The sequence below is a fragment of the Brachyhypopomus gauderio genome, chromosome 4, assembly GCF_052324685.1.
Source record: "Brachyhypopomus gauderio isolate BG-103 chromosome 4, BGAUD_0.2, whole genome shotgun sequence".
In the NCBI taxonomy this organism is placed as follows: domain Eukaryota; kingdom Metazoa; phylum Chordata; class Actinopteri; order Gymnotiformes; family Hypopomidae; genus Brachyhypopomus; species Brachyhypopomus gauderio.
Genome location: NC_135214.1, coordinates 24,709,673 through 24,725,771, shown reverse-complemented (window position 1 = coordinate 24,725,771; position 16,099 = coordinate 24,709,673). Strand labels below are relative to the sequence as shown.

General features: G+C 46.9%; 4 protein-coding genes across 5 annotated transcripts; 3 read left to right on the top strand and 1 right to left on the bottom strand.

Annotated features, from left to right (window-relative positions):
- Positions 1-107: 107 nt before the first annotated feature.
- sf3a1 (splicing factor 3a, subunit 1) lies at positions 108-5,797 on the bottom strand. The gene is made up of 15 exons (XM_077003230.1): positions 5,579-5,797; positions 5,127-5,236; positions 4,791-5,004; positions 4,102-4,359; positions 3,681-3,755; positions 3,289-3,439; positions 2,979-3,175; positions 2,759-2,876; positions 2,250-2,557; positions 1,882-2,127; positions 1,408-1,615; positions 1,113-1,273; positions 924-1,025; positions 688-759; positions 108-538 (listed from the first exon to the last, which is right to left on the bottom strand). The coding sequence occupies exons 1-15, from the start codon at positions 5,624-5,626 to the stop codon at positions 437-439; spliced, it is 2,370 nt and encodes a 789-aa protein (XP_076859345.1). The 5' UTR covers positions 5,627-5,797; the 3' UTR covers positions 108-436.
- A 115-nt stretch (positions 5,798-5,912) lies between these two features.
- On the top strand, positions 5,913-8,227 carry LOC143511641 (coiled-coil domain-containing protein 157-like). The gene is made up of 6 exons (XM_077001224.1): positions 5,913-6,256; positions 6,432-6,594; positions 6,685-7,149; positions 7,360-7,561; positions 7,660-7,737; positions 8,093-8,227. The coding sequence occupies exons 1-6, from the start codon at positions 6,009-6,011 to the stop codon at positions 8,110-8,112; spliced, it is 1,176 nt and encodes a 391-aa protein (XP_076857339.1). The 5' UTR covers positions 5,913-6,008; the 3' UTR covers positions 8,113-8,227.
- LOC143511642 (coiled-coil domain-containing protein 157-like) lies at positions 8,172-9,933 on the top strand. The gene is made up of 4 exons (XM_077001225.1): positions 8,172-8,284; positions 8,391-8,567; positions 8,698-8,863; positions 8,977-9,933. Exons 1-4 carry the CDS (start codon positions 8,204-8,206, stop codon positions 9,303-9,305), a joined length of 753 nt encoding a protein of 250 aa, XP_076857340.1. The 5' UTR covers positions 8,172-8,203; the 3' UTR covers positions 9,306-9,933.
- A 280-nt stretch (positions 9,934-10,213) lies between these two features.
- Positions 10,214-14,230, top strand: LOC143512653 (uncharacterized). Of its 2 annotated transcripts, none has more exons than XM_077003228.1 (6): positions 10,214-10,278; positions 10,482-10,620; positions 11,121-11,252; positions 11,361-11,416; positions 11,518-11,552; positions 12,884-14,230. In XM_077003228.1, the coding sequence occupies exons 2-6, from the start codon at positions 10,542-10,544 to the stop codon at positions 13,473-13,475; spliced, it is 894 nt and encodes a 297-aa protein (XP_076859343.1). In that variant the 5' UTR covers positions 10,214-10,278; positions 10,482-10,541; the 3' UTR covers positions 13,476-14,230. The 2 variants fall into 2 exon arrangements, with proteins under 2 accessions (XP_076859343.1, XP_076859342.1); XM_077003227.1 differs by having other exon boundaries at positions 11,118-11,252.
- The last annotated feature ends 1,869 nt before the right edge of the window (positions 14,231-16,099 follow it).

Here is a 16,099-nt window from a genome sequence, read left to right as displayed (position 1 = left end):
TAACGGTGTACAATTGTACAGCAAAAGAGTAAAACCTGATTCCACCTAATAGCTGTATGAATGGTGAATCCCAAGAAATATTGTGGTTAGTGTTAAATAATGAAGACTTAAAGGTTTTATGAATTTTATTTTGCTTTGAGTACACATATCAACTCACAAAAGGTTGAGAACACACAAAGTGCCTGACGGGTAAGCACATCATCAAAGTGAAATTAACTAAAATATTCTCATGACTCTGCCATCTTACTAGAGACCGCTACGCTAAAACATATTTAGTAAAACAATGACCACTTTATTAGAGAAGATTTTTTGAGAAGCATAACCACGTTTACACAAGTGGTTAAAGAAACACAGAAGGAGAGGTAGAGAGAGAGAGAGAGTGTGTGTGTGTGTGTGTGTGTGTGTGACTGGAAGGGAGAGCGTGGGAGGCAGCAGGTTACTTCTTTCTCCCTCCTCTCTCTTTCAGCGCCAGGTGGATGACGGAGCCGCTGTTCATGTTGTAGTAGGCCAGAGAGTTGGAGTCCTTGATGAAAATACCCTGGAGACATCAGACCAAAACACACAGCTCAGTTCACAGCACTTAACACAACGCACGTTTACAGACGCCATATGAGAACCACCATCGCGTATAAAAAAAGCCAAACCCAGAATGCATTTCACATGAAAGCAAGAGTGGTGGTGAATCACCTCGTACTGCAGCTTCTGTTTGCCGGCGGGCATGCCTGTAGCCTCGTGGATCTTCACCTTTATAACGGACACCTAGAGAGAGCAGCAGCGCTTGGGTGAGAACATTAGACTGTAGATTGATGTAGACTGATCTCCAGTATCTGCATGGTGTGTTTTTATTTGCAGGCAATGAACCAATAGACCAGATTAAACGCTGTAGCTGGCGTGTGTGTGTGTATGTGTGTTGAACGCTGTACCTGGTCTGTGAGCGGCAGGGTGAAGCTCAGCATTTGTCCGTTTAGCTTCCATTCCGTCTTGTCCTGCATGTTGGGCACCTGCACTTTGACTGCCACAGGTCCCTACAAACACACCGTCTCACAGTCAGCCTTACTGTGTGTGTGTGTGTGTGTTTCAGTACAGCAGCTACACCCAAGAAGGCACCGCACCTTGTTTCTGCGCAGAAACTCTTCCTCGGGCACCAGGTTGTCCTCCGTCTTCATCTTCTTGCTGGTGGGTTCGTCGTCGTGAGGAGGAGGAGGGTGGGCAGGAGGCAGGGGGGCGGGGGCAGAGGTGGGCACCTGTGGCACCGGCGGAGCGGGCACGAACGCTACGGGGCACAACAGCACACATTTCAGCCTTCAGTTCTTCCTTCTTTAGGCAGGTCCGCAGACGCAGACACACACACACACACACACACACACACACACACACACACACACACACACACACACTCTCTCTCACCTGCGGGCACCACCATGGGTGGGGGGCGGGGCGCCATGATGTGCTGGGCGGCGGGCGGCATGGGCACCACGTTGATGCGAGGGGCGTGCACCATGGGGGGCATGGGGGTCAGGACCTGACCCGGGGCCAGACGCACCACAGGGGTCATCGAGGGTCGCGGGATCACTGGCACAGCAGACAGCAGGGTGGTGCGCACGGGTGGAGCCACCTATAAAACAAAGCAGTCAGCACCGTACTTTTACATGTTCCATTTTACCTCATTATTATAATGCCACCTCATTAATATAATAATGAGCAAAAAATCTTGACATTTCATGATATGACTCCAAATATGAGGTGTGGGGGTGGAGCTTGAGGTGCTAGATACTGATTGGGCAGGAGTGTGAGGTAGTGAGGGTGTGTGGGTGGAGTGTGAGGTGTTGAGGTATGGTGTGTGAGGAGGTAGTGAGGGGGTGTGGTGTGTGAGGTACTGACCGGGGTGGGGGTTCGGGGCACAGTGTTGATGGGAGGGGTGGGTTTGGGTAAGATGGGGGATATGGAGGGCTGTGGGGGCGGAGCCAGCTCGTTGGGTTTGCTGGGGCCGATCTTCTCCTTGGTCTCGTCCTCCTGCACCAGGCCCTTGGCTTTGTGGATGGCCTCGATCTGCTCCTGCAGTGTGATGTTGGCCTGGGCAGCCTGCTGGGTACGGGCCATGCTGCCCGAGTGACCGTCCCACGTCACCTACAGAGACAACGGGGAGAGAGAGGTAAGAAAAAAGACAGAGGGAAGAGAGAAAAGGTGAAGGAGAGATAGACGCATTTCAGGACCCGCAGGAGGCACCAAACCACACCAGCATCACTAACCTTCTCCTCTGGCTTCTGGATCTCCTCCTCTCCGATCTTCTTTCCGATGGCCGTCTCCTCCACACCGAAGATGTCGGTACGCCTCTCGGCGAGCTGCTTCAGGCTGCTCTCGATGTCCAGGCCGGGGGCGTACACCTCCTCCTCGATCTGGCGCTCGCGGATACTGCGGTCGCGCTGCTCCAGCCAGCGGGGGTCCAGCAGGCCGATGCGCATGTGCTCCTGCATCTTACTGGCCAGGATCTTCTCACCAGTGATGGGGGAGATGAGGTACTCGTCCTGGGGACCCACGGCAGCCGGGACCTTAGAGACTGGAGAGACAAATGGTCCCGGATCAGACAGAGAACAGCTCAGTTAAACGCAGTTCTGGATCAGTCAGAGAACAGCTCAGTTAAACGCAGTTCTGGATCAGTCAGAGAACAGCTCAGTTAAACGCAGTTCTGGATCAGTCAGAGAACAGCTCAGTTAAACGCAATTATCAGTTCTCCGAGTACAGAGGAAGAAGATCTCACCCTTGGGGTCGTAGTCTTTTCGGATGATGACCTGGTCTGGCGTGGGAGGCAGTGGAGGGGGCATGGGATTATCGGGAGGAAGGGGAACCTTCATCCCTTCATCCTCATCGTCAGATCCCTAAGACAGAACCACAGCACACAATGAATATTACAACAAAATACTTTTAATTGCAATAGTAAATTAATCTAGTGTTATGTCACTGTGTGGACATGTGTTCACCTCATCCATGTCTTGCAGCTGTGTGTCTTGGTCAGGTTGAGCTGCGTGGCCTTCCTCCCTGTTGTCTCTATTGTCCTCCTCATCCTCACTCTCCACCTCCATCTCCACCTCCTCGCTCTCTCCGTACTTCTCGTAACGCTCCTGGATCAGGATGCGAGCGCCCAGCTCCTCAGGGGTCGTGGGCGGGGGGAAGTTGCCTAGGAGACGGGGGTCACCGCAAATTTCAACACTGTTCACCTACGGCGATCACTGATTAAGTTGTATATGGAAGGGCAGTTAAACGAGCCAATCTCCACATCGCCACGGTTACCTTGCTCATTGGGCTGGAAGTCGACTGTCTCCACGACAACAAAGTCGTGCCAGTCAATCTGAGCATAAGCCACACGCTCCTTCTCTCTCTCCTCTTCCTCCTTCTTCCTCTCTCTCTCCTGAAACTTGGCCCACTCCACACGATACCTCACCTGCAACAAACAGGGCCAGAACCAACCAACACGATTTCAGCATTTAGAAACAAATGAGAACAGCCAATAAGATTTTATTATTTACAAAGATAAAGTCCCATTAAGACTAATTCATTTTGTGCATCATAAAATTTATAAAATATAAATGAACCATGAATTACCCGAACTGGTGACATTTATGACCTAAATGTAATGTAATATTCAAATGAGTGATGCAGTTTGAGTGCTTCTGTCTGCTGACCTGATCCAGCACCTCTCGGGGGTTCTCCGCCTCCCTCTTCATCTTCTGTAGAAGTCCTTTTGGGGGAATCAGAATCTATAAAGAACACAGAGCCCACATGTGAGAAACCAAGGGCACTAGCCCACACGTGGGACACCAAGGGCACTAGCCCACATTTAAGAAACCAAGGGCACTAGCCCACACGTGGGAAACCAAGGGCACTAGCCCACACGTGGGAAACCAAGGGCACTAGCCCACACGTGGGAAACCAAGGGCACTAGCCCACACGTGGGAAACCAAGGGCACTAGCCCACACGTGGGAAACCAAGGGCACTAGCCCACATGTGAGAAACCAAGGACACTAGCCCACACGTGAGCCAGCACTGATACACAGTGCCCCCCCCACACACACACACAGCTGCTGTTGCCATGGCTGGACTACCTTGGTGTACTGCTCCACCAGTTTGGTGAAGTAGTTGAAGAGACTGTGCTGAGGACGCAGGAAGTCAAACTGGTAGTTCCTCTGCTCCTTCTGCATCAGCTGCGTGAGAAACTGGCGGCCATTACGGGCCACGAACTGCGCTGTCAGCTTAACCACATCCAGGTCAAAGGCCGAGATGGAGGGGGGGTCTGCGATGAACTCAAACTCAGGGGGAGGTTCCTTGGGTATGATGGTCTCGTGGATCACCTGTGCCTGGACCTGTAGGTACCACCACCACACAAAGCACAGAAAACCTCTCAACACTTGGACTCACAGACTTATGACTCCAGTCAGAAAATATAGGTTTTGATATAGAAATAAATTTAACATTAGTTTTGTTATTATCATTAATTACAAAATATTATACTTATTATTGTTACCAATATTATGATTATATCGTCGTCATTATTCAGAAATATTTCAACTCAAATAAACACACACTGTAGTGCATGTGAGTGACAATGTAATAGGGTGAGAGGTGGCAACAACAGGACAGTGAGGGGCGACAACAGGACAGTGAGGGGCGACAACAGGACAGTGAGGGGCAACAACAGGACATTGAGGGGCGACAACAGGACAGTGAGGGGCAACAACAGGACAGTGAGGGGCAACAACAGGACAGTGAGGGGCAACAACAGCACAGTTCTGACCTTCTGTGGGAGCTGCTGCTGCTGTGCCTGCTGCATGCTTGTCTGCTGCATGACCTTTGGCACAGCTGCAGAGGGCTCCTGACCTTTGCCCTCCTTGAACTCGTTGACCTTGTGGCGGTAGTAGGCATGGTAAGGGTCGTTGGGATTGAGGAAATTAAATTTGGGGTTGTTGATTTCGTTCTGCCGAATCCTCGCCTCAAACTCGGGGCCATTCCTGAAGATAAAAGGGATTGAAAGATGTACACAACAGAAAGATGAATGACCCTGAAAGTATATGACATTATTTAAAGGCTGTGATGGCCACACAAGTCCATGTTGTAGGAGAGGTCACCCCACCTGGCCACGAAACTCGCAGTTTTGTCCACGATGTTTCTGACTTCAGGAGGCGGGTAGATGATGCCCACAATGGGCTTAGTCGCCGGAGTCTCGTCTTTCTGCTCATCGGGCTATTGATGGAGACACAAACAACGTTAGTTTAACAAAAACATTACTTACAATATGTGAGTAATCCACACATCTGAACTTTGTACACAGTAAATGACATGGACAAGTTTAGATACTTGTTAACTTGAGCGGCGAGGTCGCTTACGCACAGGCCAGGACCTGCTAACTAACACCACAACACTCTTCAGACTGGTCCCTAAAATTAAACAACTGTAATCACAGACGTCTATGGCACATTACAACCATGACACGCAGAACGCTAAATTAAGCTAAGCTAACTGGGCTAGCAGCCTAAGCTAAGCTAACTGGGCTTACGCTAGCCGCGTAAGCTAGCGGCCACACACCTTGTTGTTCAGCTCCGGCTGGACGATTTGCACCGGCCCGGGTGACATAGCGGCGACTGTGGACGGAAAACACACTCTGTAGCGACCGGAACTTTAAACAGCAGCTCCGCCACCAAAGCTGGGTGTTCTGGTTTAGTGTAAAAACTCGAGTAAACCAGCGCTGGCCCGGTGCACCGCGAAACCGCCGACGTACACGGCTTACGGAAGTTACGATCACTTCCGGTCACAAAATGTCGTAGAATTATGGGACCTGAAGTTCTCGCTGGCAAAAGCTCCTCGGAAGACTACACGTAGCCATGGTAATGAGGTATAACAAATAGTAGTTGATGTCATCTTTACTTCGTTGGCTTCTTCGCATGTAAATGAGCTTAGCTAGTTATAAAATTGAGAATATAAAAAAAACATTAGGAAACTCGGGGCTAGTTGCAGCATGACTCACCTGTTAGGGCGCCAGGACTGCGTGGACAGTCTGCGGAGAGACCTCACGGACCTACAAGGCGCGGTGCTGGACGTGTTCTCCCGGACCGGGCCCGTCCGCTTCAGCTCCTGGAAGTTCCCCGACAAACTCTCTTGTGATTTGGACTTAGTAAATCTTCTTGAGCAGTATGACTATGTTGAAGGGGAGGCAGAGTTTAACCAGCATTCACACATAGTTCTGTTAGAACTGGTGATTGACAGGTGAGACAAATATGGAAAATGACATTTAATATTTCTGAACAGACACCAGCGTTTTATATTGATAAACTATAAACCATAGTTGTGTAAAAATGGCAAAAGTCTTTCATTTAAGAGTTTTTAACTCATCTCTCTCTCTCTCTCTCTCTCTCTCTCTCTGTGCATGCTCATGCTTCAGATTAATGCTCCTGTTGCAGAGTTTTAATGCCTACGTTGAGCTGATCTCAGGTCAGCAGAGAACGGTGCGTTCTGGACATAGTGGGCCATCTGTATCTATTGGTCCAGTGGTGAAGCGCTACTGGAACAGTTTAATCAAGTTCAGTAAGCAGCAGCAGCCAGCGGTAAGGCAACCAATGTTTAGGTTTCACCTACAAACATGATTTTCTCTTGGCTCTGATATTCAGGTGAATATGATAAAATGTTTCTTTCAGAGAGGCAGTGACGTGTTCCCTGAGGATCAGCGCAGCACCTCACGCACTGACGGCATTCCCTCCACTGCTAGGACGTCCACAAGTCCAGCCCACCTCCATAACACCGCCTTGGGTGCTCCAGCCCAGACCGCCAGTGTCCAGAAGTCTGGTGCTCGGCGGCCCACTGAACACAAAACAGCGCCCCCTGCTGTTCCTGCACACCCAACCCGCAGTGTTAGCTCTCAGACGACGGAGTCCGCCCTGGTGTCCTGCAAGGCTTGTGCCCACGTACAGGCCGGACTGAAGGAGACTGCAGAGGCAGTGGTCACTCTGTGCCAGTCTCTGGGCTTGTCCTGCTCCCTGCAGCGCCTCCTGGTGGCCATGGAGCACACATTGCAGCTGGGCCGTCTCTCTGTGAGCGATGTGGCCCTGTGGGTTTCAGAGCAGCGCAGAGACATGGAGCATCTCAGCCAACACATGACTGAGGTGAGGCTGAGCTCCAGGTGAAGATTAGCACTGCAGACTCTGGACGCACCCTTCACAGTTCACACTTTTTCTACTCCGTTGGAATTATGTCCAGTTTTTATTGTCACTTTATTTTCCTTTTCTGCATTCATGTGGGGTTTAACCCTTTGTTGGGCCACTTAACAAATTTTATTAAACCAATTATGAAACTCTTCTGCTTTTCAATGGTAGGTTCAAGGCACTGTGGAGTCCCTCAAAGAGAGAGTGAGGAGAACAGAAGAGGAGAGAGACAAGCTCAGGACGCAGCTGAAACGAGAGGAGGAGGTGGCGAAGAGAGAGAGGGAGGAGAGGAGGAGGAGGGAGGAGGAGTGGGAGCGCAGGCTAGAGGAGGTGAAGGCCAGGGGAGAGGAGGAGCAGGAGGAGCTGAAGAGAGGTAGCGCCCCCCGCAGGCACAGGGACGTAACCTAACCTTAAACCCCCCCAGAACCAGAACCAGAACCCCATCCCTTTCCTTCTGAATACTGTTTGCAGGAGCTGCAGCTTTAGAAACGACGATCTCAAAGCTGACAGCAGAACTGGATATGTACAGAGAAATCAATCAGTGTCTTGGTATGCAAAACTAGAAAAAACACACAAAGAGAAAACATGATTCGGTTTTTTTACTTCAGCAGTACTGCAGAACTATTGTAACCAAGACAAATATTAAAGCATAGCAATACAACTGCTAAGGACTAACAGTACAACTACTACACACTAACAAGTACAACTACTACAGAGTAACAGTACAGCTATTACAACCTGATAATTTACTCTTTAAGTCTGACAGTACAACTACTATAGCCTGACAGTAAAGCTATTATAGCCTGATAGCACAATTGTAATAGTCTGATATGGAGGCAGTGATCTATAGCCAGTAAGCTGTTTGTAGGAGAGACTGGTGAGAGGTGTTTGGGCTGTGTTCTAGCCCCTCGTCTGTCTGTGTGAAGAGTGTGAGAGAGATTCTCTGGTGGAGAAAGTGCACAGTCTTCATCTACAGGAGGTGACATGGGGAGAGGTAGAGGAGAAAAGGAGGGACATGGAAGTGGAGCTCAGTAGCACACAGAAGCTCCTGGACAAGGAGTGTGCAAAATACCACAGTGCCCAGCGCCAGCAGGAGGTGTGTGTGTGTGTGTGTGTGTGTGTGTGTGTGACTGTGTCTGTCTGCTTTATTTTTGTGTAAGGGTTGTAATACTGTGTTATGAGCTTCATGAACTGTGTGTCAGGCGATGAAGGTGAAACAGCGCGCCCTGCTGGAGCGTGTGGAAGTGTTAGTTCAGCAGTATGAAGATGTGCAGACTCGCCTGGAGGAGTGTGAGGGCGAGAGAGCTGAACTCACTGACGCACTCGCACACACCAGGCTACAGATAGATACACTGCAGGAACAACTCACTCAGCAAAAGGTAGTGTGCACAAAAAGGCCAGCTCACAAATCTCTGTCAGCCACTGGAGTTTAATCCCACCCTGTATTGGGATTCAGTCTGTGTCTCTCTACAGTGTGTGAGTGTGTGTTGTCTCTATGTTTATCTGCAGTCTGAGTGTCACTCACTGACCGAGGTGAGAGACAGACAGCAGGTGCAGGTGTGTGAGCTCGAGGCGACTGTGTCCCGGCTGACTGAGCAGCTACAGCAAGCAGCTGAGAGAGAGAGGATGCTGGTGGCCTTCCCTGAACTCAGTGTCCAACAGCCAGCACCACAGAGTGAGGGAGACACACACACACACACACACACACACACACACACACACACACACACACACACACACACACACTCACACTCACACACTCACACACTCTCCCTCTCTCTCTCTCAGGTACAGGTGATGTGTTGTGTGACATGGAGCAGCAGCTGAAGGCGAACACACTGAGGATCAGAGTTCTGGAACAGGAGAACACATCTCTGAGCACCAGCCTCTCCAGACTAAGAGTCGCCCACACCCAACACCATTACACAGGAGACCATTCAGGATGTACTGTTGCAGGGGTGGAGCTGGAGCCCCGCCCCTCTGTCCCCTCCCCTTCCTCCACCCTTCAGCAGCAGACCTTGAGCCTCCACCTCAGTCCTGACATGGCAGAGGTGTACAACAGGACACGCGCAGCAGCACGCACCCGCTCCGCTGCCCCACTGCGCAGGAGGAAGTGATGTCACACCTCTGCACAAACCACCCACCGCTCCACACACACAGGACCACTGTGTTGTGACATTAAGCCACAATTAGATTACACAGACTATATGCGCACAGAGGATGTCAGGAAGACACAATATTTCTGTCAACTCCTGACGTGCTGAAATTAGACACATTGGTGTTCACAAGAGGCCAAGACATGGCTGCACTAGAAGCTCTGACTTAGTGTACACGCTGAAAGAGTCTGAATCACACGGTGTGATTATTGTGTTTTTAAAAAACCTTTTTTGGTAGAAATGTTTGAGAATATAGATTATGTACATATAGAATATGTAGATAATCTCTATGTAAGAGAAAAATGAAAGAAAAATATTTGTTATTAGTTTCAGTGTTATGCATACAGTGTCATTTCCTGAAGCTTTTAAATTGAAATATTCAATATAACAAAGGCATTATATAAGAAGAAGCAGTAGGCGTGAGTGTATGTGTGTGTATATGTATATATAAGAGGAAGCAGACGTGAGTGTATGTGTGTGTATATGTATAAGAAGCAGTAGACATATCTGTGTGTATATGTAGTACCGTTATGTAGGAAGATTTTCAGCTGGATTTCGTCAGTGAGTAAATGTGAACAGTGAAGACTGACCAGCTAGGATACCAGTCAGAGCTCTGACTGTTGCACATATTAAATATTGCAACTGTACATCTACAAGCTCTGCAGTTTGGGGGCAGTGGTGAAGGGGCATACACATATGAATTGAAGTACACGTGAATTTCTGAATAATTATATAGGTCTGTGTCATTCAGTGCAGAAACAGACCAGACTTACAGAATTATGTTTCTTTCCCCACCCTGGTCCTCAACACTCATCTAACTTTTAAACTCCCACCCGCGGGCTTCCTGGATAATAAAGAAACTGCTCCCGCTCTTTTTCAAAATTTTGAATCCGACAAAAACCCGGAAGACCAGACGCGAGGATTTAAAAACCCGGTAAGTTAAAAATAAATGAGCCAACTAGCTATATAAGTTTGTAAGTGGTCGTCCAACAACCTGTATACACACCAAACTGAAAAAGACACAAACGCTGTTGTATTAAACGCAGCTAGTCTGCGCCTGGTGCTTTTATTTAATGTTGCATATGCTGCATGTAGAAAGTACATCTTTAAGCTTATTCAAATATTAATATTTTTCAGACATACACACGTATCCTACGCTAACTAAAGTGTCAGCACCACTAAAAAGGTAATAAAAAGATGGGCAAAATATCTACAAGACTATCTAAAACCAGGCGACGATCAAACCCAACGCAGCATGTATATGGTCGGCGCGATGGTGAGATGTTCCTGTTTCTTTCCTCTTTGCTTTCTGCAGCTATAAACCCGCTTTGATGCTTTTCTGAATGCACTAATGTATGGGGAGGGAATAAACAAAAGCTTGTGTTTGTGTTCTTACATAAATATTACAGTTCAGATTACTCCATCTCCAAACTTGTAATCGCCAGATAACACTGCGTCCTACTAACAAAGACATATCGTGCTAACCACCCTATAGCATTTGTCAGTAGGAAGCACAACACTTAAGTTAACGTTTTAGCAGTAGGACAAGCTCACTGAATCACGTCCTGAACAAATCGATTCTCGTAAGAAAACAGGACCTCAGAATGACTGCAACTAAATACTGTTACTAAACATTTCATCATTACTTAAGAAAGTCTTGTCTGAATTTAGTGCTGATATTAGCATTGATTTTCAATGCCTCAGTTATTACTCAATAACTGGCCGAATTATTTGTGTATTAACATGTATTTTGTTTGTGGTTCATCTTTTCAGCAGGAGGCGCTGTTGAGACACGTTTAATTCCTTCTGGTCTGACTTCTAACACTTCAGCTTTCGATGGAAGCCTTGTTAGTGTCCCAGCAGTTTGTAACAATGCAGTAACAGGGGACGTGAATATTAAATGTTGTGGTAAGGAAAAAACGTGTAATAATAATTTCTGGTAATCAATATCAGTTCTATGAAGGAAAAGCAATTAAGGTTACAAGTCTTGCCTGGTTTAACTTTACATATCTTCAGTTGTAGTGGCAGAGAGGAAGAAGTCTGTGGTCAGTGAGGACAGCTCTCTGTCTCAGGTAAGATGGAATTGGGAAAAGTGGACTAGCAGCTTTAACATCAATATGCCAACATGTTGCTAGAACCAATACCTGTCTGTTTTGTTTCTGTTTAAAAACAGGAAACTTTAAATGACAGTGACCAGTTTACAAAAACGTAAGTATAAATATCTGAACACGCACCATCAAACCATGTGTACGGATATACCAGCACATCACCCACTACCATGTCTCTTACACACCACAAGAACATCACTAACACACCTCTATGATACCAGTACCAGTGTGTCTACAACATCACATACCACAACCATGTGACTAATGTGGCAGTGTCACTGCTGGACAGCACCGGTCCAGTGGTCAGAGACTAAACCCAGGGATGAACGGTAGAGCGGGAAGATTAATACAAGGTAGTGGCTGTCTACCTAAAACAGGTGTTTTTAGTACCTATAAGACAGGTGTGTTTAGTACCTAGAGGACAGGTGTGTCTGGTGTAGGCAGTAAGACCTGAGAAATGTTCTGTGAGATCAGCTCAAGGCAGGTGTTTCTAATAAAGTGTATGGTGAGTGCTCAGTAAAGATGTGTTTTAGTTCATACTTTATGGAAAGTACTTGTTGAATCAACTTTGTTGTTGCAATGATGATTAAAAATAGTAGTCTCACTAAAGCAAATGTAATGTAAATGTGCCATATTTTGTCAATTGTGATTTGATTTTTTTTCACCACAATCAAAATTTGTCCTCCGCTTTTACCCATCTGTGCAGTTAGAACACACACACACTAGTGATTACTAGGGGGCTGTGGATCACACGTGCCCAGAGCGGTGGGCAGCCCTAGCCCGGCACCCGGGGAGCAGTTGGGGTTAGCAGGGTACCCGCGGGTCCTTAAAAAGTCTTAAAATGTCTTAAATTTAGTTTTCCATATTCAAGGCCTAAAAATGTCTTAAAATGTCTGGAATTTTATGAGGGGAGGCATTAAATTATTATAAGTGTGTGTTGTTCAGTTGTTCTGGCGCGATGTGAACTTTGCCGAATCTAGCGCTAATGCAGAAAATAACCGCTCCAGGGTCCTAGTGCTAGATTCCTAGCGTTGGAGTATACAGCCTCAACAACGTCAACAATTTTCGTTCGCCAACACCCCCCCCCCGTCAACAATTCTCGTTCGCCACCCCCCCCCCCCCCCCCCCCCCCCCCCACCCCCCCCGTCAACGATGTGGAACACACCTGCATCCCCGGTAATAGTATTATTTTTTCTTGTGAGAGGTATTAAAAAGGTCTTAAAAGTCATTGAATTTGAGATTTAAAAATGTGCAGATACCCTGGGTTAGGTGCCTTGCTCAAGGGCACCTCAGTCATGGCCTCGGGCCTCGGAATCGAACCCACAACCCTCCGGTCACAAGACCAGTTCCCTAACCACCAGACCATGACTGCCCCATGTTGTGGTGTGGTGAACCTGTGTTGAGTTTCACTCCCATGTTCTTTGGTCTTAGGGTTCTCAGAAGTCCTAAGAAGTTTATTTCCCATCGACGAAGTGCCAGGGCTCTACGCAGTGGGGAAACGAGCGCTAGTAGAGAGCTCAACCTTCGTGACATCGCGGGAAAACAACCGAGGTCCCTGCTCAAGAGCGGCGGGGTGAAGGTGGAGAAGCAGCCGCTAGTCCCGATCATTGTGGGCGGGGTGAAGACGGAACCTCTCAGGCACGTGCAGTGCAGCATCACTGGTGACATCATTGGGGCTAGGGTCATAGCTGCTTACCACTGCAGTATATGTGGGAATAAGCTCCGCCCCTTTAAGTGCCAGGAGTTTAGTGTGAAGTGTGGTGAGTGCAAGCATAACTGGAAGTGTTCCCAGATAAAGTTCACGTGCACAGCTGACATAACCATCGCACGGACTGACGAACGACAGCACGGTGTGACACTCTGTGACTCCCTGCTGCGTTCTATTGTTAAATTTAAATCCACAGGTTACTGTGACAAGGAACAAACAGAGCAGAAGGTTTTACAGGTAGGCAGGATAAAAGTGGACTTTGAAGATGGGAATCTTAACAGAGCAACAGGTGTAACAAGGTTGCAGGACTGTTGAGAAGAGGAAGGTTGAGGTTGAGGAGCAGGATTGAGGTTGAGGAGCAGGTTGAGGTTGAGGAGCAGGGTTGAATAGCAGGACTGAAGTCTGAAACTTGTGCTGAAGGGAATCTCTGACTTCCAGAAAGATCATATTTGATCTTGATCTATGGATCTTAATGATATTATAATCCCCTCCTAAAATATCACAGTTTCCCAACAAACCAACAAACAAGTTGTTGTCATAAACAAGATGCAGCTGGTTCATGAGAGGCTTGAAAAATCACTTTATTTCCCAAAGAAGTCTACTGAAATATTGTAATTGAGTAAAAGTATCTTTACTTTGCCTAAATTCTACTCAGAATAAAAGTAAAATTTACTCAAGTAAAAGTACAAATTACTTCATTTAAAATGTAATTTGAGTACAAGTTACTTAGTTACTTTCAGCTATTTAATGCAAAAAAGGATGAGTCATGAATCAAATTCAGCTCAAGTTGTTTTAATCGATTTGAAAGCGTATTTAAGTGCATATCCACACTTGCAAAAGATCAGCTGGGCTCAGGAACATACTTCCTCACAGCACAAGGACAAATCACAACCTGTACCATAAAGTGCAAACAATTTTCAGTCCTATTGTCCAATGGACAACACTATGATAAGAATAAATTATTAAATAAATAAATTATTCAAAAAACAAAATGCACACAAAATTAAATGCCCACAGGATGTCACCTCAAAAATAAAAAAAAAATGCTCATAGGATCCCACAATTTAAAAGTAAGTGCCCACAGGATCCCATTATTCACAATAAAATGCCCACAGGATGCCACAACTCAAAATAAAACAAAATGCGCACAGGATTCCACTATTTAAAACGCTCAAAAGGATCCAACTATTCAAAATACAGTGCCCACAGGATTCCACTTTTCACAATAAAATGTCCACAGGATCTCACAGATCTTGATAGATAGAAGATTTAAAGATAGAACAATCTCATCCTTTTGGAAAAAAAAGTGCACCGGATTACGACCTGATTATGAGACAATGGAAAGGGCGCACGCAAGGCAAGGCCATGCATGTAACGTCAGGTGTACCAACAAGTACACACCGCGTCAAAACCAAGAGAGTAGTAGACCCGAGTGCCGACAAAACGCAAAGAGCAAAATGAAAAGAAAGAGCACACACACACACACACACGGGTTGCCAACTTTTCAAAATCACTTGGAGTGAAATTTGTTTGGGGGGGGGGGGGGGGGGTGTCAAATGGACACATTAATCAGACCCTCCAGAAAGTCGCGATGTTGCGATTTGCAACTTCAAGCAAACCCTGCGAATTCAGGGCGGTTTGCAACTTCAGCCAATCACCGCAACTTTCCCGCAAATTTGACCAATCACCGATGTCGTCTTGATGTGACGTCAACAAACTCCCGCCTTACTTCCGTATATACATTCAAGAGGAACAGACTGAAGCAGCATGAGCGACGAAAATAACGGCAAAAAGATCGGGAAAAGCAGTATCCCGGTACACTACATGAAAGCGGGGATAAACTGTTTTTTTTTGTTTTCAGTGTTTTATTGTTTCACAACGATGGGTTCATACATGTATTTCCAACAAGTTTAACATTTCTAGCACCAGCCCATCCACTCCAAGTAATTTTTCATAGTCTTTGAAGAGACGGAAAGTCAATTTCTGCCACCGAGCTGTTGCACTTCGAGGGATCATTTCAAGAAAGTGAGAGGGATCATTGTGCATTCTCTGTCCCAACACCTGTGTTTCAAGGGGCGGGGCATACAAAATCTTGAGAGGGATCATTCCTGCCCAAACTATTTCATACCACATAGAGCACATATGTCAAAGTCAAGGCCCGCGGGCCAGATCCGACCCGCGAATTGATTATCTATGGCCCCCTGGATGATATTTAATTACTATTAGAACCCGCCTGCAGGCCACTGCCGCCCGATGGTGTTTTGCACGCACAAACACTACATTCCCCACAATGCAACGGCAGCCCGCGAAGTCACTGCAGCGCACGCAAGCGGCGAGGGTCTGAGATAAAGTTTATAAGTTTAAACTTTAAACTGAGATAAAGTTTAAAGTCAGAGATAAAGTTTATTTATCTCTGATCCATATCTATGAGTTACTAGTTCGCTCTGGCGATCAATCTCGATATAATACTTAATTTGTGTCCATTTGACAGGCCGCCCGGTAACAACTTATGTTCGCTAACCCCCCCCACCCCCCCCCCCGTCAACAACTAATGTTCGCCATCCCCTCCAGGTTCAAATCTCACTCCAAGCGATCTTGAAAAGTTGGCAACCCTGAATAAATAGGTAAATAGATAATAAAAATGGACTACTAATTAGAGGAAACCATACAACATTTACTCCCTATTGCAATGTACTCACAAAAAAGCAAAAACACACCGCAACTTCCATCGCATTTTTTTTGAAAAACACCCGCAACATCAAACATTTTAGCCCGCAGCAATCACAAAAAAGGCCTGCGAAATCCTGGTGGGACTGATTAATTATTATATGTTCATTTGCCGGGGGGGGGGGGGGGGGGGGGGTTTGTCAAATTATTATATGTTTAAATGTTTCTTCTCAGCTGTGCCTAAAGCGATCGATCACCAGTGGTTGGCTCCA